General features: G+C 38.3%; 1 protein-coding gene across 2 annotated transcripts; it reads left to right on the top strand.

Annotated features, from left to right (window-relative positions):
• The first annotated feature begins 12,775 nt into the window (after positions 1 to 12,775).
• On the top strand, positions 12,776 to 25,089 carry ifrd1 (interferon-related developmental regulator 1). 2 transcript variants are annotated; one of them, XM_079622692.1, is made up of 12 exons: positions 12,776 to 13,023; positions 14,954 to 15,058; positions 15,168 to 15,246; positions 15,344 to 15,468; positions 15,577 to 15,734; positions 15,842 to 15,892; positions 16,654 to 16,832; positions 16,969 to 17,077; positions 24,046 to 24,180; positions 24,263 to 24,391; positions 24,472 to 24,567; positions 24,678 to 25,089. In XM_079622692.1, the coding sequence occupies exons 1-12, from the start codon at positions 12,993 to 12,995 to the stop codon at positions 24,762 to 24,764; spliced, it is 1,284 nt and encodes a 427-aa protein (XP_079478818.1). In that variant the 5' UTR covers positions 12,776 to 12,992; the 3' UTR covers positions 24,765 to 25,089. The 2 variants fall into 2 exon arrangements, with proteins under 2 accessions (XP_079478818.1, XP_079478819.1); XM_079622693.1 differs by having other exon boundaries at positions 12,811 to 13,253.
• The last annotated feature ends 2,326 nt before the right edge of the window (positions 25,090 to 27,415 follow it).

The following is a 27,415-nucleotide window of genomic DNA, read 5'->3' as shown; positions in this document are numbered from 1 at the left end:
GTCTGCTCCTGTCTCAGCAGGACTCGCTCTCTCTCGCGCGCTGCAATATTACAAGTGTCCTGCACCATAGCCGGATCGTTAAGGCACAATTTAAGATACAATTGCTGTAGATCGCTCAATGCTTGTCTGCATGATTACCTTGCTTAAGAAAAGCTGTAAAAAAGTCGATAAACATGGCACATTGCTGTGTCTTTTTGCCATCATTGATTTCATTGTATTGTAATGGGGAATGAAAGGTCGGTTACTAATGTTTGCTTTAGTGGGATAAACCAGTAATACCCTCAATGCCATTATCTCAGTGGGTTAAGGGAACATATAAATAATACAAAAAGGAATAAATATATAAACAAAGAAATCACCATTGCCCTTAGTTCTGTCACATAATAAATAAATAAATAAATGAATAATATGAGACTAAACAAACAAATATTTCAATGTTTATAATTATAATAGTTAAAGTCACCAGTAAATAATTGCCATTATTTCAGTGTCAATCAATCAATCAGTCAGTCAACCAACCAACCAACCAAACAACCAAACAAACAAACAATCAATCAATCAACCAAACAAACAAACAACCAATCAATCAATAGATGAAACAATCAAACACTCAATCATACAGATGAGAAAGACATAAGAGCTAACATAACATTTCAATGCACATTTACACATTTATTTAGCGGCACTGAAATAATAGCACTCTGAACTCTGAAAAGGATACTGTGTTGTATTCACACTTCCATTGGACTGAAAATGGTATGTGATCTGTGCAACCCTTTGTTAAGCTGGAAGATCTGAATCCTGGAAGATCTCCAGATTTTCAGAGACACAACACATGCAGGCATGAGGCCGTGAGGAGGACGAGTTCTTGTTCTTTCATGCATCCATGAAAACATGTGGTGAACATGCCAGAGACCTTCAACACATCTGAAGCACACCATTTAAAGTCTTATCTTACAGGAACAAAACTTAGATTGTATGTCTATATAGGGTTTATTTTTCAACTTGTAGCACAGCATTACCATGTTTTTGGACCGACATTTTGATAGTGACAGACACTAGAGACTGTCTTTTGTTTCCTTGTTACGCTTCCCAAGCCGGAAACGGCAGTTTGAGTCCCGCTCGGAGCAGGACAAGAACAAGAACCCCAATAGTTTTAGACATGTACCATTGTATCACCATGGCTCTTTCAACTTTTACTATACCATGGTTTTTTAGCATGTACTATGGTATTACCATTTTTTATGGTACCATGGCGATAGCATGTTTTTCTATAGTAATTTCAGTACCATTGTAAATTTCAAAGTACCATAGTGTTACCACAGTGCTTTTTTGATACCATGTATGGTAATACCATATTTTTTGGTCATAGTACTAAAATAATACAGCGTTGAGCCTCTAAATGAGGATCCCAAAGTGAAAGACTGAAACCGAAACAGTTTATTTTTACGTTTCCAAATCTGTATGCACTGTAGACAAAATAATCATTACTAGCTGGTATTTCACTTATTGGTGATTATGAACTACTAATGAGTATACCAGCAACCTGCAGCCTCTGTAAAACCACCGCACATGCTCGCAAAAGAGAAAGAGCCCACACACACACCACACATTTCTAATCATACCTGTATAACCAGCCTATCAGTGAGTTATAAAGCATGAGCTTCGTCAGTGCCAACAAGTCATTATAACTCATAAACAGCCCTGCTTGTGCCTGCAGAAAATACACACAATCATCCCCCCCCCCCCCCACACACACACACACACACACACACACTACTGCCACAAACAGAAACATGCACTTCTGTGGTCGGTCACTATATTTGCTTTTGTGGAAGAGAGAGACCAGTAATGACCGCAATGCCATTATCTGAGAGGAATAAAGAAACAAACAAACAAATAATAAATACAAGAAGGAATAAATAACTAAGCAAAGAACTAGTAATGACCTGATTGGCATTATTTCTGTATGGAAATAAATAAATATTTTAGATAAATGCACTATTAATGACTTTATTGACAATATATCAATTCAATAAATACATATTTTTAATAAAGGCACCAGTGGTTTTGCAGTGGAATTGAAAATCTGTCAATCTGCCTTTCGGTGAGTGAGATGCATGCATGCTTTGAGTAATTGGTGAGAATAAGCTAGGCTGAGTAGGAGGAAGCAGGTTTTCTCCCAAAATATTGACTGTCAGGCATGTCCAAACATGCACTTTTTGAGGTGTGTGGTGACGGTTTCTCGGGTCATAAACAACAATGATAAAAATAGCGTCGGTGAGTGAGATGTTTATGGCAACATGCCTCATGACCTCACAGACCCGTTCTAACAAAGGTGCAGACAGCTTCTGGAACCGTGCTCACATAACCCGCCAAAGAGACCGTAAATAATTGTGACGGGCTTAATTTGTTTTCCTCAAGGTGTATGAAAACGTTGCTCTATCTGCTCTTCAGAGTGGAAAATTGCTTCCCTCCTCGACACAGAAATGACACTCTTTTCTGCATTTCTGTGGCACGTTGATGGTGGTGTGCCCTGTAGACCGGCAGCAGACCATACAGACTGACTGTCACATACAGACATACAGCTCCGCATAACGCACGTATCTGACATCACAGCTCCAGTGACATAACCTTCAGGATCCTCGTGGCTCCCAGCAGCTGACGGCTCTATTTTTTGCCAGCGCCAGGCTTGACTGCTGGATGTGACCCGTCCCATCATCAGCTTTAATGTGAATTGTGTTGTGACGGATGAGGTACGCAGCTGAGGACAGGCTGATAGGTCCTTTACATGCAATCTGCAAGCAATCACTGCATTACCGCATGACACAAGCTGATTGGCCTCTGCTGATCCTGCAGCCAATGAGATTGCTTGCTCAGCATTGAATAGTCAGGATCATTGTTTGCTGTGTGTAAGTCCCACAGCGCTCAGAATTCACCAAGATATAGTTATAGATAGCCTATAGTCCACCAAGACAAAATACATTACAATTGCCATATTCAATAACATGCTAATATTATTCTGACAGTTGTCAGGATATATATTGACAGACAGACAGACAAGATAGATAGACAGACAGACAGACAGACAGACGGACAGACAGACAGACAGACAGACAGACAGACAGACAGACAGACAGACAGACATGGATGGATGGATGGATGGATGGATGGATGGATGGATGGATGGATGGATGGACGGACGGACGGACGGACGATAGATAGATAGATAGATAGATAGATAGATAGATAGATAGATAGACAGACAGACAGACAGACAGACAGACAGACAGACAGACAGACAGACAGACAGACAGACAGACAGACAGACAGACAGACAGACAGACAGACATGGATGGATGGATGGATGGATGGATGGATGGATGGATGGATGGATGGATGGATGGATGGATGGATGGACGGACGGACGACAGATAGATAGATAGATAGATCTATGATGGTGTATTGTCACATACTGCTTATTATGAATGGCTGAAGGTCACTTGATTGTTCCTCTACACACATAAACACACACACAGCTGCAAGGAGGAAAGGGTCTCCATAAGCATTGTGCTTGTGTGAAAAGTAAATAGGCCGTTTAAGCTTCGAGGAGGAAGCCTCACAGACGCAGGACGCCTACAGCAGATCCACATCTATAGGTCCTGAAGCCGGGAGATTGGCACAGGTGCTCCGGCGGATCACACACTCAATGGGGTTCTTGTTCTATTTTCAGCTCGCTTTTCATACACATAAATAAAAAACAGCTGTATTTCGAGAGGACGTCCGGAATCCTGTGCATGTGGTAAGCAGGATTTGGTGTGCATGGATACAAGAAAGTGTTTGATTATGATGATGGTAGAAGGAAAATACATAGGCTATAATATGCCTTTATGAAATACACATATGAGCAGAAATGTAATTTTATGCTATGATTTTATTAAAGTTATCTGTGTGTTTCACCCACGGTTAATGATCCCTCCTTCTCAACACACACAGGGATGGATCTTCAGGCATGTTCTACAAAGAATTATTCTTCACAATAATATTCTCTGGATCATTTAAAAACATCTATATAACCAATACATTGAAATGAACAACATATAATTCACATGTTGTTGTTCAAATTTAAATGGTAAAATAATTGTTCCAAATTAAGTGAATGATTCAATGACTCAAAAATGAGAGAACACAGATTATTATTTCAATTAAATGAATGCACTATATTTTAGTTCGATATTTTTGTATTTTTAGGGGATTTTATGGTACTAAATTATGATTATGCAGTCGGGCTATAGTTATCCATTTATTCACTTTTTGAGCATAGACCTGAAAATTAATTTCCAACCTAAACTGTCATAGATGTTGAATGCTGTGGAACACAGACTTAAGTTTGGTCTCTTTTCAATGAAGACACCTGGCAGATTATTACGGAAGAAACGTAGAGAAAATCAAAGCCATAAATCTATCTAGGTTATGTTCCAAATTTGATCTTGATATCTAAAAAAAAAAAAAAAAGCTTTCAGTAAGATTTTGTTTGGTCACGCTACTAAACGTTTGCACTATAGATAGGGAAATTGGTTTTCAATTCTGATTTCCAATTTTGTCATTTGTGACTGGGAGGAGTACAAGAGTGACTATTTTTAGGACTATTAACCTTTTAAAATCTTTTTCTTTTTTTCTTTTTTGGTGTGTTCACATAGTGAACCGAAACCTCAAGTTCTGTATACCAGAGGGCTACTTTGGCAATACAGATGAAATATTAGCCATGCCAATAAGAAAACAAAACACAAATTCCAGAGAAAAGAGAGTGGGAGAGTGTTAAGGTCAAACATCTCAGATCCCTAAGTAAAATAACCTACAGGTTTCCAAGTAAAAACACTTTTTATTGTCTTTTTCACTTTACTATATTCATAATGTGTATTTGGTTATGCAATTATGCATTACTCAATTCATGTATTTTTCCTGCGTGAGATGTTGTATTAACATCACTTTAGTCAGCTATAATGAAGAGCGATAGAGAGATTTTCTAACATTTCTTGCTAATTCATATTTGAATGGATGGATGTTGTCCTTGGTTATAGGTTTTTTCCATATTAAATGTAAAATCAGGTTGCCAGGCAACACAGGCCTAGAGAAAACCAACACTCCCCCCAAAAGCTTCTCACATAACAAATATTGAAACGAATAATTGAAATGAAGCACACAAATGAACATGCTCTTCTCTGTTATTACTGCTGTATAGTTACTGAATCAATTAACAGTTACTGCGTCCCTGCTGTTCACTCCAGACGTCACGGCCTGAGAGAAGCAGAACAGAAACTATAACAAGAAGCATCACATCCGTTCAACAGCTCACGGATTCTTGTAATTTTTTTAGTTTCCAAAATGGATATCCCCCAATCCAAATGAAAATGCTATAAACATCGATCCGCCTACTCGCATTGGATTTCTTAAGCACTGACTCAGAGGTGAAGCAGAATCTTTTTATAGATGTTTATGTAAAACAGCAACAACTAAGCATTTCTTTAGGGGTTTTGTAGTACGAAACAGGCTCTGTTTCAAAACCTAGTGAGCTGCCCACCTATAGGTAACATTAATGGGCTGGTCAAGGGGTCATATTCACATAAACATTGTTGTGTTTAAAAACAGCATGACTAAAGGCCGTTCACACCAATAATGATAACTCTATTACGATATTATCGTTCTGTTTATATAAGTACACACTGAGTATTGTTGTCTGCCGCTTTAAACTCGTGAGGATGGATTCTGATTGGCTGTCATTGTTTTTATTGCTAATCAGCTGGAAAAAAATCGGTCTGTAAGCAAAACGATATCGTTTCTCTATGCCGTTATCGTTATAGTTGTGGTGTGAACTGCTATGCTTTTATATTTATAATCATTTTCAGAATCATCTTTATCTGTAAGTAGAGAGTCCGAATGAAAGAACGCAGCCCCCTTCTCTAACAGAATATATTATTTAAAGGCAGTCTTGGCGAGAGCTTTAAAAATGGATGCACATTGTGATGTCTGCTGTGTGCTGTCAGTACAGGGGCATCAAGTCAATGAAGAAGACACAGACCTGCTCTGAATGAACGCAGAAATCGTGCGGTCAGACAGGCGGTCTTGTAAGATGTAATAAAATGATGTGGTATTCAAAGAAATGGAAAGAAACATACAGATTCGACAGGGCCAGACCACTTCATGTTGCTGAAAATGTCCATAATGTGTGCGGGATACTGTTTTTACAAGCACATGTGTTTTTGAGATCTGCGTAATTTTTATTTTCATCATGTTGTTTCGGGGAACATGATCGCATGGTGGCTGAGATTTGTGGTTATTCTGCAAGATCAATCAGTCTGCCTTTTCCTTCTCTCACTCCAAAGATAAACCTCCCTTTTCTGTGGGTCAGCAGAAAGACATGACAAGGGCAGCGATGAGAATAAAAGAGAGAAGTGCATGAAATGCTCGCATAGTCACGCAATCCAGAGCAGTCAAAGCAAGGTAACCTTGGCCCTCAGCAAAGAGACAGGAGAGTATGAACTGAATGAGCAAATTCATGAAGTCACATGATACATGCACATCCTCCAAGGCAAGGCATCTATTTCTTAAACTAATGTAGCTATATAAGTTTATCTACACTAAACTAAATTGTTTAAGCAATGAAGAATCCCTTTAGTGGTCTTTGCTATTTCTATCAATTTTAAGCTTTACTACATTGGTATTGATTTATATACATACAATATTGTAAAAATATGTACACGCAAATAAAAATTAATAAATTAATAATATATGGATTAGAAGGATTAGAATATCACAGACTTGGAGGTAGGCTATAGGTTATTATAGATAAAAAAACATTAAAAAACATTTAGTTTGAAATGAAAACAAAAATAAAACAAACTGAAATAAAAGAATATGTATAATAATATATAAAATATTAAAAAAATATTTCAGTTGGTTAAAACTTGGTGTGCTAAAATAATTAAAATATATTTATATATAATTTAGGCCTATATAATATTATATATTAAATTATATATTTTTAAATTGTATATATTATATTAAATTGTTATTATTTTTTTAATAAAATGTTTGTTTAAATAATTTTATTTTTATATATAGACATATTAGTAACAAACTAGTAAAAAATGACAAAAAAACACATAAAAAAAACAGTCAAATTAAATGAAAACGGCGAAAATTGGCAACCACCTTCTTTCAGGAGTTTGAGGAGAACCGATCACATGATCTCGGTTTATCTGATTTAGTGTTGGCACTGAGATCAGCATATTTGCTTAGTCATACTCAAAGAGCTTTATCAAGAAAATGAGAATGTGTAACTTAATCAAAACCCCCAAAACTCAAAAGTATATCTGATAAAGTAAACCTGCTTCCTGATTTGCTGATATAAAGTTTGACATTTGTGACCCTTGCGGCTGAATAAACTCTTCCCGGAAGAAGTCTTAACGCAGTTAGAGACCAAACTTGGCAACATGTTCCAAAAGTACATCAAGGCATCAACGGAGAATGGGGAAAATGTGAGAGGAGGAGGAGGAAGTGGTTGAGGAAATGAAATTCATTCAATTGTCCATCCCAAAGTTTTAAGTGTCGAAAGCAATGCCAGCAAAAACAGCATGAGGAGTGAGAACCTGGAAAATGATGGGGAAAATGCTGCCAAGACTCACCTTCTGCCAAGACAACATTGTGTACTCTCATCAACAAAACAAAAAACAGACAATGCAAATGTTAATGCTACCGCCTCGCATGCAGACAGCATCGGCCCCTAGTGATGAAATATGAAGCATAAGAGAATACAAATCTCACCTCTATTTTATTTCTTGAACGACAATAGCAGATTTTAAATAGAAATACCACACACGTTCAGCTTTTGCCAAAAGTCAAAGTGCATTACTCCAGTGTATTTGACATGTAAAGACATGCTTGATGTATTTTTATTTAATCAGGTTGTCAGAACTTATGTTGGGTTTGAATTTTGCTGGTAGAATCGGAGAAATTATGGAGCCCCTAAAGGAAAAAACTGAGATATGATGTGAGAAATATTTACTTGTCAACACTTTATGCGTTCTGTTGCAAATGTTTTGTGTTTCCCCGAGAAACTTTGCATTTGATCACAAAATGTTTTGCGTTCCCCTGAGAAACTTTGCGTTCGCTCACAAAGAACACAAAACTTCTGCATTCGCTCGCAAAACGTGTGTTCTTTGTGAGCAAACGCAAAGTTTCTCAAACTTTTGAATGCAAAGTTTTTCGAGTGAATGAAGAACATTTGCGAGATGACGCAAAAGCACTGAAATAAACTTTTCCCTCACATCTCATATATTTTTTCCATCACCAGGGACTAATAATTAATAATTTAACAGCAGATGAATGAACAGAAAACATTTATTGTGTAAAATAGTCTTGTAAAATGGACTTCACGTTTCAGATCAAAGCCCTATAGGCCTAGGGGTTTATTTTAAAGTCAGCATGAAATGGAAGTTATGGTATTTTCTTGTGCCATAAATCCAAGAGAAACAACTTCTCGAACAAGAAAAGCTGTAGGGCGGGACTTGATTTTTTCCATTATAATTGATTGGATGGTTGTGGTTTGCTATTGGTGGATCTCATGTGAGTGACAGGTTACTCCGCCCTCTCGCCAGTAAACGTCATCAGAGAAGAGAAGAGAAGAGAAGAGAAGAGAAGAGAAGAGAAGAGAAGAGGAGAGGAGAGGAGAGAAGAGAAGAGAAGAGAAGAGGAGAGGAGAGGAGAGGAGAGAAGAGAAGAGAAGAGGAGAGGAGAGGAGAGGAGAGGAGAGGAGAGGAGAGGAGAGGAGAGGAGAGGAGAGGAGAGGAGAGGAGAGGAGAGGAGAGAAGAGAAGAGGAGAGGAGAGGAGAGGAGAGGAGAGAAGAGAAGAGGAGAGGAGAGGAGAGGAGAGAAGAGGAGAGGAGAGGAGAGGAGAGGAGAGGAGAGGAGAGGAGAGGAGAGGAGAGGAGAGGAGAGGAGAGGAGAGAAGAGAAGAGGAGAGGAGAGAAGAGAAGAGGAGAGGAGAGGAGAGGAGAGAAGAGAAGAGGAGAGGAGAGGAGAGGAGAGGAGAGGAGAGGAGAGGAGAGAAGAGAAGAGAAGAGAAGAGAAGAGAAGAGAAGAGAGATGGCAAGTTGTTTTGATTAATAATTACGACTGCACATAAATAAATAAAAAAACAATAATAATAATGATGATGCACGGATAAATCATTTATAATAAACACTGGAATATTGCATTAAAATGAAGAACAATGTTAATGTCATGGTGACTTTAATAAACATAAACCAATTGTTACACCATGACCTTTCTGGAGCGATTCGACCATCCAGTGATGCAGCAAGTGTTCAAATATTTTAAAGCATTTTGATATACAGTAATGTCAAAATATTAATTTGATAAGTGCCTAAAAGCATGAAAGGTTGATATGGGTCATCAGCTCATAACCTGTGAGGATGTGTGAGACTTTCACACACCACTGAATTGGCAAACACCTCATGCAATCTGTTCTTTCCTTTCACCTCATGCTCATGGGCATCATGCATCATGTATTGTGGTAAGTAAGCATTCCGGTTGCGAATATCATCTGTGAAATAATAAATACAGTTAGGAAATCAAAGCAAAAGAAAATCTACATCACACTGCTTTTGACCTAACATCATTTTAAAAAGAAAAAGAACTGCTAATTGGTGCTAAAATATCAAACTGTTGTTTTAAAAGCAGAGGAAAATGTAGTTTTAATTATTTAAATACAGGATTAACTGAAAGTATTTGCATTGTAAATATTGCATTAGCAGCCCGCTGAGATGCCTTCAAGTACACCTGACTTAAAATGATTTTAATGAACATAAAAAAGCACTACAAAAAAAAAATCAAACCATGCTTGTTGAGCCATCTTTTGATTTCTAACAGCAGTGTGTTATTCACTGACCCCCTGCGCAGCGCCTCAGGGTGTGTTATCAATTATTCAACACAGTTTACATATGGGATGAATATATATTTAGACCCAACACCCATTCATAACTAATTTCTTTTTTCAGTTCCTTTCTGTGGTGCTTGTGAACTAACAAAAATATGTTCTAAGAACGTTTTGCTAACATGCATGTTTCTGAACGATCAAAAGTTTCCTTGGTTAATGCAAATGTTGAGGAAACATACCATTTTATCATTATGGGGACGTTACTTTTGAATGAACATTCTGAAAAAAAGTAACATTACAAAATTTCAGAGGAACGACGTATAAATAAATTTTTTGTGCTAGTGTTTTGAGAACATAATTAACAAATTTGACATTAATAATTCTATTAATGTTAGCAGAAGTTTATAACCTTGAGAGATCCTTGCTATTATAGCCATCTGTACAATACAGTATTTTAAAATATAAACCTTTTACACAATGTTAATCTAATTCCCAGGAAGTCTAAAGGTCAGACAAAGCCATAGCAATATTCTCTTTGGGCCGGCTTTTTCAAATAATCCACAGATAAGATGAAAAAAACAGTCTGATTATGAAACATTTTTGATTTCATATTATGTTGCTACCAAAACTGCACTGAATTAATTTAGGAAACACTTCAGGGGAGGGGGATTGCGTTCTATAAAGTGTCACCTAAATTTGATTTGACTGATCTTGAATCATCAAAAGAATCCCTTTATACATTATGCAACAACATCAGATCACTCGTCTAAAGTGTTATTGTGTGCAATTATTTTGAAAGAGCACCCTCTAGTGGTGTCCTTTCTTTGAGTCCCCATTAAAGTCCCCATGAAATCAAAAATGAAGTTTTTTGGCTTTCAGTGTGAATATGTTAGCCTCACTGTTATCTATAAGGTAGTGTGCTCCGACACAATGACAGAATTCACATCTAGAAGATATAAGCATTCAGAGCTTACAGTTTCTCACTTCCGCCGATATGGATAAATTATTTTGTTGACATCACACTGCACTTCAGCTTCTCGTCAGATTTTCTGTCCAATCAAATGCTCTCTAGAATCTGAAGCTCCGCCCCCTACACATAATAGATGCTAAAATCGGTTACTTCTTCACACATTTACTATTTTCTACATGGTGAATGTTCACAGTGCACTATATATAGGGGATAGGAAATGTAAAAAAAGGGATGCTTTCCATTGAGGCAAATTAAGTCTGGTGTCACTTTAGCATCACGTGAACCGCCGCAGTTCCGGTCCAGAGACACGATAGCACAGAGCGGATCATATATGCGAGTCGCCGCAAACCATAAAATGTATCGGACCCATTCCGATTCTGCACAGAATGATATTTTAAAGTGATATGGAGGAGATTACGAGGAGAAACGGTTAGAGATTAGGAGGAAAACTGCAGCTTTACCGAGCTCAGCGGCTCTGGCCGTGCTGTAATATCAACTAAACGCTATTGGCTATTTTAAAAAAGGGGAGGAGCACTTCCATATGTACCGCCCTGTCTTCCTGTTTCAGTGGAAAATTTCGAAGCACTTCAGTGGGCCTTTAAAGATCCTGCTTGGATTTTATGCATTCTTTTTAAGGCAGTTATTTAGTGCTTGGCTGCATCAAAAAACATCAAGGTGGGTTTTTTGCTTGGCAAGTAAATGTAAAACACTAATATAATATATTTAATATTTTTAAAGTCAGAATGAAACCGAAGTTGCAATAGTCTTTTCTTCACTATTGTGATATCTGACTGAAACGGTTTCTGTAGCAAGAAAATATATAGAGTGGGACTTGGATTTTGTCCTCTAGGAATTGATTGGATCGTTGGATCATTGCGGTTAGCTATTGGTCGATCTCATGTGAGTGACAGGTTGTCCCACCCTCGTGCCAGTAAATGTGTCATCGGAGAAAAGAAGAGATGTTACCGCAAGGGGGAGGGGAAGTTATTTTGATTAAAGATAATAAAGACATGAATTAACAAAAAATAATAATAATGATGATGCACACAGTTAAATCATTTATAATAAGAGCAGCAAAATTCCATAAAAAATAGGAATTGTCCGTTTAGAATTGAATTATGTAATGGCTTTATAGGCATGCAGGTCACGGTGCTTTTGTCAGGCAGCTAGTCAAAATGTCAGAGTTGCCTTGAGTCCACCTGTTGCTCTGATAACATGTGCAGCAAAACAGCACAACGCTGCACTTACATCATCCGTTCCACGTGGTTAGAGGAGTCTTTACTGATGAAAACAACCTCGTTCAATCAGTATACATTTTCTTCATGACTTTTATCCTGTAATACTTTCATCACATGCATGCACTACAGAAATGTTATACATCATGTTTCCTCAACTATGGGCACTTTTGGTCCTTTTAACTTTATAAAATAAACTCTTAAACACATCTTTTACACTCTCACTAAGTTAATCACAAAGTTAAAATCAATTGTATGCTATATTTGATTTGTCTGGTAAAAAAAAAAGATTGTATTTTTTACATATGGGTAAAATGCCAAATAGTCGATAATACATGCATCTACAGAGGATTTATCATTATATTTGGGTTTGGGACAAGGTAAAAACAATCAAATCTGTTTTTTAAAAAACTATTGAAGACATATAATAATAAAAATCCGCCATTACATGTGTTGTATTCTGTGTAACGTGCACACCACACATGAACCCGCATGAGGACGTGACAGCACAAACTAACCAATACAAACCAGGCGGAAGTCTGTCATACGTGAGGACGTCGGCGTATTCTGTACTGTGATTGGTCCTACTGTATCCAGGTCCACGTGAGGTAACGCCTTTTTAGGCACGTCACGACTGGTCGTATAAAAGTGGTTCGCGGCAGCGCGCTGACGCAGCCCTACTTTGTCAGGGAAAATGTATCACTCGCGCTCCAAGTGTAACACCGGAATCGCTTTTAATTCTTTCCTTTTCACTGTGCCATTGGAATATACTCAACTGAAAAGACATTATAGTAAAAACTGGTCGTGTATTGGTTGATTTTTCATTTGCGGAACTACTCATTTAAGCAAGATGCCAAGGGCCAAGAAAAGGAGCGGCAGAGGTAAGTAGGGTGGGAATGTCTGCAAATGACCGGTTGTTTTTTTGTGGCCTGGTGCGCGAAAAGGATTTTGGGATGTGTAGTTCTTTACGCGTCGAATCGCAATGAAATTGGAGGAAGAGAACTACAATTTCCATGACTACACAGCCGGGTTTGGTTGACAGCCAGGAGTGTCTTTCTTTTGACACAAACAAAAGAATAATACAAAGTGTGAGCCATGGACGGTCGAAAATGTACGTTTGTGTTGTTTTTAAATATGATGTTTGATTTTAAGGTAATGTTTAGTTTTAAATAATTGGGTTTATATAAACCGCTTGTCATATTAATGGCATTTATCAAACGACGAAAGATTAACGGATTAGAATTAGATGATAGTCATACAGTACACTATGATTAATTGATAACATAATTATTAAATCGGATGATTTATCTCAAAATATGGTTGATTTGTGCTTAAGGTCAATAAATAAATGTATAAGAATTGATCTTTATGAAATGTCAAATAGGAAAAAGCTACTGTAATGTTTGTTTATTATTTCAGCTGTCAGTGTGTGTTTGGGGTTATCTCAGGCCATGCTGTCACGCTTATATAACTCAGGCCTGTTTTGGGACCAAATAGAGGACAGGAAGAAGGAACCAGGAACATAAAGCCCACATTTTTTCAGCTGTAGACGTGTATAAATCAGTCTGTAGTCTGTTATTAGATGTTCTCAGCCCATCTGCTCGCTGGATTTGCACAAGCCTTTGAGAAGAAGAAAGAGACTGTGTTCTGGCACCCTGCTGTACTCCTTCCCACCATCCCACACGTTGTTCTGTCTGTATACCTGCTGCTGTACTCTTCTCTATCTACTAAACATATTTACTTTAGTCTGAGAAATCTCACACAGTGGCTGTTTTGTTTGCATAAGTGTCCTCTGACCTTGCCGAACAACAGTACGAGACACTTTGTACCTTCTGCAGATATCTGTATTTTGCAGGACTGATAACACTTGGCTGAATTCACTATACACATTGATAGACTTGATGGTTCAAAGTGACCTCCATCCACATATTGCCACCTGAAATTATTTGGAAAACACACTTCTCTCTCTCTGTAAGTGTCATTAGGGTTGATCAGCAATTTAGTGCTCCTAAATTGAGAAATAATTATTTTTTTCTAAAGAAGAATATATATATATATAGGCTATATTTCATTTTTATATGAAATACAATATTATATATAATTTTTTTAAAGAAATTAACTTTAATTCAGCAAGGATGTATTATACAAAGTGAGAGTAAAACATTTGTAAATGTTAAACAATATTTTTCAAATAACACTATATTCTTATGAACTTAAAGATGAATTAAAGATGGTAAACTTATGTAGGCTTATTGCATTAAATACTGTATACGACTATAGAACAATTCAACAATAGTGGATTCATTTAACATCAATTTTATGTTAAAATAATTGTTTTACATTTGTGTTTTACTTCTCCTTTTAAATACTTTGGTCTGTTCAAGAATAATTTCTGCAATTGTGTATCAAAAGAGCAGGTTCCTGTCTATCCTTGTGTTGTTGTTTTTTTTAAGTACAGTAGTAAGTAATCCTTTTTAGAGAGGGTAATTAGTACAGTAATCTAATTACACTGTCTAATATGTAATTAGTAGCTAGTAATTAATGACTTGTTTTGAGTAACTTACCCAACCCAACACGGTTACATGTCAACACCAAATATTCGGTTAGATTATGCTGCTCCGTGAACTCCCATCGTATCCCTGCATTAGAAATACAGTGCATAAATAAATGATCCCTGATCATTTTAGTCGGACTGCAGCTGTTTTATTGGCACATGTTCAGCATTGATCTGAAACGGTCACTATGTAATGCAGCCATGCAAAGGGGTTGTTATTAAAGAATGAGGTTCAAGTTTGCTGTCTGTTTTTGCAGGGGGACAGCAGGCAAATGTCCAGCCGTTCAGTGATGAAGACTCATCTATCGAGACCCTCAGTCACTGCAGCAGCCTCAGTGAAAGAACCAGTGCAGCAGAGGAAGGTGCGTATTTACAGTCTCCTTAAATTTCTGCATCGGCTCTTGTGGACTACTTTGTGGCATGATATTAGAGAGATGAACATTTATGATTATCACTCGTCCTATTTGACAGCTGGTGAAAGTGAAGAAATGGCTCAAGAGGACTTCCAGTACAAACTGAAGGTGTACATCGACAGCACAGCGGATAAGAGGTTTGTGTTCATTCCGATTTCATGAATCTAGTTGAATCTAGATGTCATTTCTGCTTCCTGCTGTGGTCTGAACTGAGTAATTATGCTCCCCTTCTAGTGCCAAGACCAGACAAGGTGCCCTTGATGGGCTAAAGACTGCCATGGCAACCAAAATCCTCTACGAGTTCATTTCTGAGAGAAGGATGACCATCACGGATGGCATTGAGCGCTGCTTGAAGAAAGGTTAGTTTAATTTGTGATTTTGAATAATTGGAAATGAACCGTTTTCTTCAGATGTTGCCATGACATCAGTGCTGAAAGTTGAGCTGGCTGTTTGCGTCTGCAAACCAGGTAAAGGAGTGGAGCAGTGCGCCGCAGCCTCGCTGGCGTGTCTTCTGTGCATCCAGCTGGGTTCTGGGATTGAGAGCGAAGAGGTTTTTAAAACCCTTAAACCTGTATTTAAGACTATCCTCAATGATGGAGCTGCTAACATCCAAGCCAGACAAGCGGTAAACAGTCGTGTTCCTCTACTGCGCCTTTATAGGAAATAAAATGATTCTGCCATCCAGAAAATTTGAAACTGTAACAATCTGTTGATCTTGACTTTGTGTTCCAGTGTGCAACAAGTCTAGGCCTCTGCACTCTTGTAGCAGAAGATGATATCATGGTAAGCGTTCGAATGCAAGTGGGCAATAAAAGCCTTAGGGCATGTTTACACGACAACGATGAACAAAAAACTGAAACCCTTTTTCTTTTTTTTGCATACAGACAACAACGTTGTTAAACTATCCCCATTCACATAGATCTGCGGAAAACGACTAAAACGCTGTATTATGCCTTTTTAGGCCAGTAGTTGGCAAGGTCACTTTGTAAAGAAATATTACACACTTATAGCCTGAACACATGTGCATGTCACTGTTTTCACAAATTCAAGTTTTTGTAGAGTTTACATGGAGACATTAACGGTATCATTTTCAAAAAAACGGTTTCAAATGTTTGTTTTCAGACCCCCAAAATGCTGTTGTCATGTAGATGAACGGCCAAAACGCATAAAGTTTTTAGTTGAAACCGTTGTCGTGTAAACCGCCCAAAGTATGGTCTTTTAAATTCAAGTACTCATGTAATTTCAAACCCATTTGCTGCTTTTTGCAGATAATTTCCATACAGTGAACATTAATGGTGACTGTGTCTGTTAATATAAATATAAAATATCATGAACTTGAACCACATCATTTGCGAACTTTTCATTTATCTGGTTGACAAATCCGATTGATAGATTCATTCTGGAATCGGACTAATCTGGTTGAAAATGTTATTTAATGATCAAGTCAAAGTGGTTAACCGTAAACCTGTTTTGAGTACATTTTCGACACACTCAGGCATGTTGAAGGGTTTCACGATTGACTCAAACCTGATTGTCACCTCCAGGATGTGTATGCCACTATGGAGTGTTTTGAGAGCCTCTTCACCCACTCGTACGTCAGAGAAGATGGAAGCAGACCTTCTGTGAATCCTCAGACCACACAGCTCCACACGAATGCTCTCTTGTCCTGGGCTCTTCTGCTTACCATCTGCACCAGCAGCCACATCAGAGACATTGCACAGAAGTAAGTGCAGGAAAACACTGTTTTATTCCTTAGCTCCTTCATGGTATTGGTCTTCCAGGAGACTTCGGGACCTACAACTACGATACAACCTCCTTTCACGTCTATTCTAACAAGCATATGCTACTGTGTTTTTCAGACATCTGGCTAAACTTCCACGTCTGTTGGAGAACGATGACGTCAACATGAGGATTGCTGCCGGGGAGACCATCGCCCTCCTGTTTGAGCTTATCAGAGATGTTGACCCTGTAAGTTGTGTGTAATTAAGTAATTAGATTTATTTAAATAAATAATAGTAATATAAATTTACATGAAAACAATTATTTAAAATTTATTTTATTAAATTAAGATTTATTAGGGCTGTAACTGTTGAAATTTCTCACAAATAAATAGTAATATTGGTAAATTATTTACATTTTAAAAATGTATTTATTTAAAATGGTTATTTTATTAAAAGATTAAGATATTTATTAGGGGTGTCATGGTTAAAATATTTGGTTTGTATCATGGTTTTAGGGTCACAGTTTCGTTTCGTATTTTCTATGTTCAGGAACAAAAGGACTATTGTCGAATAAAATAAAGAAAATAAGAACAAACAAGCAGCAATCACCGGGGCCAAGCGCAAGCAAGACGACAAGACATGCCAAAGTGGCTGGGAGTGTGAGACCAACTGCAGCTAGGAGCAATTGAAGACATTTAAAGATGAATTGTGGCAAAATGGTTGAAAAATCACATACATTAACTAAAAATATGATTATCACTTTCGACCAATATGTGGCGCAGTTACGAAACTGATGTGATGTGGTCAGAGTGAAGTGACAATGACACATACAAAGTTTGGTGTCAATATGTCAAGGTATTGCCGATATAAAGCCTTAATAGTAATTTTGGCATCATGCCTAAACTTTGCCACTGCGGTATACGAAAACGGTTTTGTCTATCGACACGAAATCCATAACTTTTACTCGGCACGATCTGGAGATGACACGATCCGATTTTGGTGAAAATCGGACGTTCGTTCTAGGAGGAGTTCGAAAAAGTAGGTTTTAAAAGAAAATAAAGATGGCGGACAGGAAGTTTGACTGACTATGGCAAAATTGGTATCTATGATTTCAGCATAACCCAAGGCATCTATTGAGATCAGTGTCATTACTATAGGCAAATTTATTCAAAAGTTATTAGCATTTTGGGAAATTTCATTATAACTTTTGACCAAAAGGTGGCGCTGTCTCATAATATTATGAGTACCTTTAGGGCTTTGTACTGATGACCCATACTGAGTTTCGTAACGATACGTTCATGCGTTCATAAAATACAGCATTTTAGCACATAATTCAAAATGGCCGACAGCCAAAATGGCCGATATGGAAAAATTGGATATCCGTCAACTCAACATGACGCCCTGAATCTATCGAGACCACTTTTATGATTTTTGGACAAACCGTTCAGAAGTTATAAGCAAAAATAGCCTTTTTTCATATCTCCAGACCAGTAGGTGGCGCTGCGCGGAAACGCAGCATGTAGCCTCAGGTCATGCTTGTGATGATATGTAGGAAGTTTGGTTTGAATACGATTAAGCGATGCGGAGATACAGCCTTATGTCTGTTTTTGCAAGCGCTACATAAAATTTGTTTGCGCGTTTATCGAAAACGGTTTGACGAATCAACTTGAATTCCATAACTTTTTGTCCCCACAGCCTGAAGATGATCTGGTGCAATTTTGGTGCAAATCGGACAAACTGTCTAGGACGAGTTCGCAAAAGAAGGTTTTTTGGACAATTCAAAATGGCGGCCATATTTTTATGACGGAAAATGACGTCATAGGATGAAATCGAATCGTCATGAGCTCAGGAATCAGAGGAAAAAATTATTTTGTTGATAGGCCTTACGGTTTAAAAGTTATTAGCATAATATAAGTGAAACTTTGGACAGGTGGTGGCGCTAGAGGGAATGAGTTAGAGACACCAAAATTGGTGCAATTACTGTTGGGACTGTCCTCTATCAGAATGTCAAACCGGAACAACTTTCCCGGAAACGGTTCTATGGGCTGCCATAGACGCCCAGTCGGAAGAAGCAGAATAATAATAATAATAAATATAGCTGCAAGCAGCCATCACGGGGCCAAGCGCAAAAGCAGACGACGAGACATGCCAAAGTGGCTGGGAGTGTGAGACCAACTGCAGCAAGGAGCAATTGAAGACATTTAAAGATGAATTTTGGCAAAATGGTTGAAAAATCACATACATTAACTAAAAATATGATTATCACTTTCGACCAATAGGTGGCGCAGTTACGAAACTGATGTGATGTGGTCAGAGTGAAGTGACAATGACACTTACAAAGTTTGGTGTCAATATGTCAAGGCATTGCAGATATAAAGCCTGAATAGTCATTTTGGCATCATGCCTCAACTTTGCCACTACGGTAAACGAAAACGGTTTCGTCTATCGACACGAAATCCATAACTTTTACTCGGCACGGTCTGGAGATGACACGATCCGATTTTGGTGAAAATCGGACGTTCGGTCTAGGAGGAGTTCGAAAAAGTAGGTTTTAAAAGAAAATAAATATGGCGGACAGGAAGTTTGGCTGACTATGGCAAAATTGGTATCTATGTTTTCAGCATAACCCAAGGAATCTATTGAGATCAGTGTCATTCCTATAGGCAAATTTATTCAAAAGTTATTAGCATTTTTGGAAATTTCATTATAACTTTTGACCAAAAGGTGGCGCTGTCTCATAAATTTTTATGTAACTTTAGGGCGTTGTACTGATGACCCATACTGAGTTTCGTAACGATACGTTCATGCGTTCATAAAATACAGCATTTTAGCACATAATTCAAAATGGCCGACAGCCAAAATGGCCGATATGGAAAAATTGGATATCCGTCAACTCAACATGACGCCCTGAATCTATCGAGACCACTTTTATGATTTTTGGACAAACCGTTCAGAAGTTATAAGCAAAAATAGCCTTTTTTCATATCTCCAGACCAGTAGGTGGCGCTGCGCGGAAACGCAGCATGTAGCCTCAGGTCATGCTTGTGATGACATGTAGGAAGTTTGGTTTGAATACGATTAAGCGATGCGGAGATACAGCCTTATGTCTGTTTTTGCAAGCGCTACATAAAATTTGTTTGCGCGTTTATCGAAAACGGTTTGACGAATCAACTTGAATTCCATAACTTTTTGTCCCCACAGCCTGAAGATGATCTGGTGCAATTTTGGTGCAAATCGGACAAACCGTCTAGGACGAGTTCGCAAAAGAAGGTTTTTTGGACAATTCAAAATGGCGGCCATATTTTTATGACGGAAAATGACGTCATAGGATGAAATCGAATCGTCATGAGCTCAGGAATCAGAGGAAAAAATTATTTTGTTGATAGGCCTTACGGTTTAAAAGTTATTAGCATAATATAAGTGAAACTTTGGACAGGTGGTGGCGCTAGAGGGAATGAGTTAGAGACACCAAAATTGGTGCAATTACTGTTGGGACTGTCCTCTATCAGAATGTCAAACCGGAACAACTTTCCCGGAAACGGTTCTATGGGCTGCCATAGACGCCCAGTCGGAAGAAGCAGAATAATAATAAATATAGCTGCAAGCAGCAATCACCGGGGCCAAGCGCAAGCAAGACGACAAGACATGCCAAAGTGGCTGGGAGTGTGAGACCAACTGCAGCTAGGAGCAATTGAAGACATTTGAAGATGAATTTTGGCAAAATGGTTGAAAAATCACATACAATAACTAAAAATATGATTATCACTTTCGACCAATAGGTGGCGCAGTTACGAAACTGATGTGATGTGGTCAGAGTGAAGTGACAATGACACATACAAAGTTTGGTGTCAATATGTCAAGGCATTGCAGATATAAAGCCTGAATAGTCATTTTGGCATCATGCCTCAACTTTGTCACTGCGGTATACGAAAACGGTTTCGTCTATCGACACGAAATCCATAACTTTTACTCGGCACGGTCTGGAGATGACACGATACGATTTTGGTGAAAATCGGACGTTCGGTCTAGGAGGAGTTCGAAAAAGTAGGTTTTAAAAGAAAATAAAGATGGCGGACAGTGAAGTTTGGCTGACTATGGCAAAATTGGTATCTATGTTTTCAGCATAACCCAAGGAATCTATTGAGATCAGTGTCATTACAATAGGCAAATGTATGCAAAAGTTATTAGCATTTTTGGAAATTTAATTATAACTTTTGACCAAAAGGTGGCGCTGTCTTGAAATCTTTTGAGTACCTTCAAGGCCTTGTACTGATGACCCATACTGAGTTTCGTAACGATACGTTCATGCGTTCATAAAATACAGCATTTTAGCACATAATTCAAAATGGCCGACAGCCAAAATAGCCGATATGGGAAAATTGGATATCAGTCAACTCAACATGACGCCCTGAATCTAACGAGACCACTTTTGTGATTTTTGGACAAACCGTTCAGAAGTTATAAGCAAAAATAGCCTTTTTTCATATCTCCAGACCAGTAGGTGGCGCTGCGCCGAAACGCAGCATGTAGCCTCAGGTCATGCTTGTGATGACATGTAGGAAGTTTGGTTTGAATACGATTAAGCGATGCGGAGATACAGCCTTATGTCTGTTTTCGCAAGCGCTACGTAAAATTTGTTTGCGCGTTTATCGAAAACGGTTTGACGAATCAACTTGAATTCCATAACTTTTTGTCCGCACAGCCTGAAGATGATCTGGTGCAATTTTGGTGCAAATCGGACAAACCGTCTAGGACGAGTTCGCAAAAGAAGGTTTTTTGGACAATTCAAAATGGCGGCCATATTTTTATGACGGAAAATGACGTCATATGGTCCAGTCGAATCGTCATGAGCTCAGGAATCAGAGGAAAAAAGAATTTTGTTGATAGGCCTTACGGTTTAAAAGTTATTAGCATAATATAAGTGAAACTTTGGACAGGTGGTGGCGCTAGAGGGAATGAGTTAGAGACACCAAAATTGGTGCAATTACTGTTGGGAATGTCCTCTATCAGAATGTCAAACCGGAACAACTTTCCTGCATACGCTTCTATGGGCTGCCATAGACGCCCAGTCGGAAGAAGCAGAATAATAATAATAAATATAGCTGCAAGCAGCAATCACGGGGCCAAGCGTAAAAGCAGACGACGAGACATGCTAAAGTGGCTGGGAGTGTGAGGCCAACTGCAGCAAGGAGCAATTGAAGACATTTAAAGATGAATTTTGGCAAAATGGTTGAAAAATCACATACATTAACTAAAAATATGATTATCACTTTCGACCAATAGGTGGCGCAGTTACGAAACTGATGTGATGTGGTCAGAGTGAAGTGACAATGACACATACAAAGTTTGGTGTCAATCTGTCAAGGCATTGCAGATATAAAGCCTGAATAGTCATTTTGGCATCATGCCTCAACTTTGCCACTGCGGTATACGAAAACGGTTTTGTCTATCGACACGAAATCCATAACTTTTACTCGGCACGGTCTGGAGATGACACGATCCGATTTTGGTGAAAATCGGACGTTCGGTCTAGGAGGAGTTCGCAAAAGTAGGTTTTAAAAGAAAATAAAGATGGCGGACAGGAAGTTTGGCTGACTATGGCAAAATTGGTATCTATGTTTTCAGCATAACCCAAGGAATCTATTGAGACCAGTGTCATTACTATAGGCAAATGTATTCAAAAGTTATTAGCATTTTTGGAAATTTCATTATAACTTTTGACCAAAAGGTGGCGCTGTCTCATAAATTTTTGAGTACCTTTAGGGCGTTGTACTGATGACTCATACTGAGTTTCGTAATGATACGTTCAAGCGTTCATAAAATACAGCATTTTAGCACATAATTCAAAATGGCCGACAGCCAAAATGGCCGATATGGGAAAATTGGATATCAGTCAACTCAGCACGACGCCCTGAATCTAACGAGACCACTTTTGTGATTTTTGGACAAACCGTTCAGAAGTTATAAGCAAAAACATAAATTCTTCATATCTCCGGACCAGTAGGTGGCGCTGCGCCGAAACGCAGCATGTAGCCTCAAGTCATGCTTGTGATAACATGTACCAAATTTGGTCTGAATCCGATAAAGCGTTGTGGAGATACGGCCTTACGTCGGTTTTCGCAAGCGCTACGTAAAATTTATTTGAGCGGTATTCGAGAACGGTAATTCGAATCAACTTGAATTCCATAACTTTTGGTCGTCAAGGTCTGGCGGTGATCTGGTTCATTTTTCGTGAAATTCGGAGCAACGGCCTAGGAGGAGTTCGAAAAAATAGGTTTTTCGGAAAATTCAAAATGGCGGGAAAACTATTATGACGGAAAATGACGTCATAGGGTGCAGTCGAATCGTCATGAGCTCAGGAATCAGAGGAAAAAAGAATTTTGTTTCTAGCCCTTGTGGTTCAAAAGTTATTAGCATAAACATGAGTGAAACTTTGGACAGCTGGTGGCGCTAGAGGGAATGAGTTGGAGACTCCAAATTTGCTATGGTGATAGTTCAGGCTGTCCTCTATCACTGTGCCAATTTGTATAAGTTTCCCGCAAACGGTTCTATAGGCTGCCATAGACGCCCAGTCGGAAGAAAAAGAAAAAGAAGAAGAATAAGAACGGGAACAGATACAATAGGTGCCCGCACCTTCAGTGCTTGGCCCCTAATAATCACTCAAACTACAAGTAATAGCACAAATAAATACAACAAGCAAAGATACAAATGAAACAATCAGTGTTTTTCAGGTAATTTGTTTTCAGGTACAAAAAATGAATAGTTATCAAATGTAAAATAATATTGCATATCTTCACTGTATAAATTAAATAAAAAATTAAACAAGTTATTAATTCACATTGATTGATTAACATTAAAAACAGACCGCATCAGGAATATTATGCTGCTGTCACTTTAAGACGTAATGCACAGATCCAATATACTGATACTGTTTACGTTCACTTAAGACGTAATTGACCGTTTACTGGGATACTCTGGCAAAAGTAATTATGCAAACATGGCGTTTAAGGGCGAGAAGACTTAAAAGAGAACTCAATTTGTCTGCTTTCCGTGTGCACGCTTCGGATAACTTCTCATGCAGCATGCATCATTATTATTTTAATTAATGAAATATTTAACATATTAAATACATTTGTGTAATTGACTTATTTTAATAGTTCAGTGAATTAAAAAATGTGCAAATGACAAGGAATCTCATTTTCTTTACCTTCACAGGAGTTTGATTATGACGACTGGGAGTCGTTGTGTGAGAAGCTGAATGCATTAGCCACCGACTGCAACAAACATCGAGCCAAGAATGATAAGAGGAAGCAAAGATCTGTCTTTCGAGATGTCCTCAAGGCAGTAGAGGTGAGACAGGAACTGAATAGTTGACAGGAGACTCATGGGTGTTGTAGTTCAGACTCTGACGTCTCTTCTGTGTCGGGAACAGGAAGGGGATTTTCAGAGCGAGACGATCCGCTTCGGCACAGAGCGAATGGTCATCGACAGCTGGGTGAGGAAGAGGACTTATGACACCTTCAGAGAGTTTGTAGGCTCTGGGATGAACTACCATCTACAGGTAAAGCTCTCAGATGTTGAGAACGCATACATAAAAGGAATCTTCCAAGTGATTTTATAAGTGTCATTTTCTGACCGCAGGCCAACGAGTTCATAAGAGATGTGTTTGAGCTGGGACCACCGATGTTGATCGATTCTGCCGCTCTGAAAGCCATGAAGAGCTCCAGGCTGGAGAGAGTAAGCAAGCGGTCTCTTTTCCACATGTAGCTGTTTTTCACTGTACTGTGTTTTAAGGTTTATTTGTTTTGTTTGTCTTATTAATTATATGCCTTTTTTTTTCTTTCTAGCACCTCTACAATGCCGCAGCATTTAAAGCTCGAACCAAGGCCAGGAACAAGTTTCGGGACAAAAGGGTGGATGTTGGGGAGTTTTAGGAAGTTTTGTAAAGCACATAATTTTTTTATTTTCTTTCATTTGTGTTTCTATTCTTCACATTCCTTACATAGTCTTTTTCTATATATCTCTACATTAAATGTTAATATTTGCTATCCATAAATTCACTAATTCATCGTAGACTCTAATTTATGTCTGTATTTAAGTGTTGTTTGGTTCACTAACGCTTTTGCGTACTTGTAGGTTATGTATTGTACAGTATTTATGACTCTTTTGTGTTGGTCACAATGGGCTGTACTGTAGTTGCAGGGCTGTGAATTAAAAACAAAAAAGATGAATAAAGTTAGATGAAGTTAAATTTCCTTATTCAAAGTCCTGTTTTGTTTTCTTCAGTATGTGTCCTTGTGACAGATGACTCATTTTAATAAAGACGAGACACCTTGAACTCTCTCGAAGCGGTTAAATTAGATGTCCTGAACCTCCTATGCACTCTCTGCTGTCTGTTTGCTTCATTCACAGTTGTCATGGACACCGATCCACTTAAGCTGATATAACCAGTCATGTCTTGTGAGAAAGCATACATGTCGGCACCACATGACACTCTGACATGGACATGAGGACACAGTATTGCTGTTGTCAGATGACAACACATGTCGTTTATATTCAGAGCTGTTCATGTCCTCGGACTGGGAATTGTTTCTTTGGCAACATTAACAATGCCTTAATGAATCTGCAGAGGTCAGGTGGTACAAGTAAGAACTCTCAGAAGATTTTCATTTTACAAGCTGTAGTTATGAGTTTTACGAAGACGTGAACGCTTTTTACAAGTTGAAATCTCATAATTGCTGTGATTACATAGCGTGAATTCACATCATCACCCAAAGACTGTTTTCCATGATTATGAATTTGTATAATACAGATTGTTTCAAAGCAGCTTTACATTATTATGACTAATATTAGCGTAGATGCTATTCTTCTTACGATTTAACGTAGTAAGTACATTAGGTGTTATAGGAAGTGGTTCTGGTTGACCTAGTTTATGCAGCCTAACCATAATTTGACTGATTTGAATAATAGAAATTAATATGATACATTTTTGTGTTGTGTATGCCAGGTTAAAGATATGTTTTAAGTCTAGATTTAAACTGACAGATAGTGTCTGCTTCCTGAACAGTCAGATAAGTATGGTTTGATCCATGCCAATGCAGTTCCACTAATGCCAACATAATTTTCGAATCTATTCAAAACCAGAAAATGAAACTTGACCTCTGAGTAATACTGGAAATATTTCTACAAATTACTGCAACACCTCCCTCTTTGTCTTTCAGACAAGGCATCTGGTTTTAACCAGGTTTGTGTCAAACACAGCGCATCTAGGTTATGATCTGTGATCATATAATGTACAAAAAGTGCTTTTGTAGAAAGGAATCTAATATTAAGCAAACCGAACTTTATCAATTGATTATCTGTATTATATCTGTTTTTTATTAGTTGAACATCAATTACATTTTTACCCTTAAATGGGTTTGGAAGTGTTTTTGCATTTCCTAGTTCAGGGAACAGACACAGTCTCTATATGATTATATCTGGTGAAAGAGTATCTGTGTTGTGATTTATCTGACTTATGAGATGTGAGGTGGCTAGCAAACAGTCGGTTTACCGAGTCTGTCTTCTTACTGAACTGGGCTCCAGTTAGTCAAGTTTCAACTTTAAGACTATATTACTAGAGAGAAGAGCAGCCAGCACCACCCCAGGAAGGATGAATACCACCATGTATTTTCAACAGGTCAGGTCTGCCACAAAAACTTTTCCAATTGTCTATGAACCCTATGTTATTCTGCGGACACCAGCCATTGAGTGGCGACAGTCTGCTCTCATCACTCCAGCAAACAGGGAGGGAGCCAGAGCATATTACAGTGTCTGTTATGTGGGAGTGTTTCATTGCGTTTCCCTGGTAGCTCACCTGCAATCATCCGGTTAATTGGTGTCACCTGAAGGGAGCCATTTTAAATATAGGACACTCCTCTCTTGCTTTCTCTCATCTTGCAGCCAATACTGCAGTAACAGTAGCAGTGTTTTTTTTATATTTAATTTTTAAATATAATTTTCTTTTGATTGGATTTGATTTTTGTGTCCTTTATGTTGCATCCCCAGAGCCAGGGTTGTCCATAATGGGGGCATGAATTCGGTTTGTAAAAAGCATTTGTTTCTTTTGATACTTTGGGAATGTATTTGTTTATTACCTTTGATTGAGATCTTTTGGTGAGTATGGTTGTTTGAGTATTTTTGAATGTATGCATGAGTTTTCCCGGTTAGGAAGGGTGAGAGTTCCAGCTGGGTTGAATATTCAATCCTTCCATCGGTTCACTCTTTTGTTATTTTGCCTTTTTTTTTTTCGAGGTTATTCTGGGTGGAGACTTGTTCTCTGTCGGGGGTAAGCGTTTCAGAACTGTGACCATTGATTATATGGCCCACAGTTGCTGAGCTTTTGCTTTTAAAGTCGCCTCGTGCCCGGTACACCTCAGAAGATAGATAGGAGTTAGAAATGTTAGGCAGGTATCCGGGTGTATCTCATGTGTTTGGCCTCAGCAACCATGCTCACTTTTTTGATGGGAGTGAAAGAGGAATACTTGAGTTAAACATCTGAAACGTACCACCAGTGCTTTTGAAGTTGAACCAAATTTGCTCACAA

This window comes from Phoxinus phoxinus (assembly GCF_949152265.1).
Source record: "Phoxinus phoxinus genome assembly, chromosome: 9".
Classification (NCBI taxonomy): Eukaryota; Metazoa; Chordata; class Actinopteri; order Cypriniformes; family Leuciscidae; genus Phoxinus; species Phoxinus phoxinus.
The sequence above is the reverse complement of the archived record's forward strand: the minus strand, read 5'-3'. Positions and strand labels throughout refer to the sequence as shown.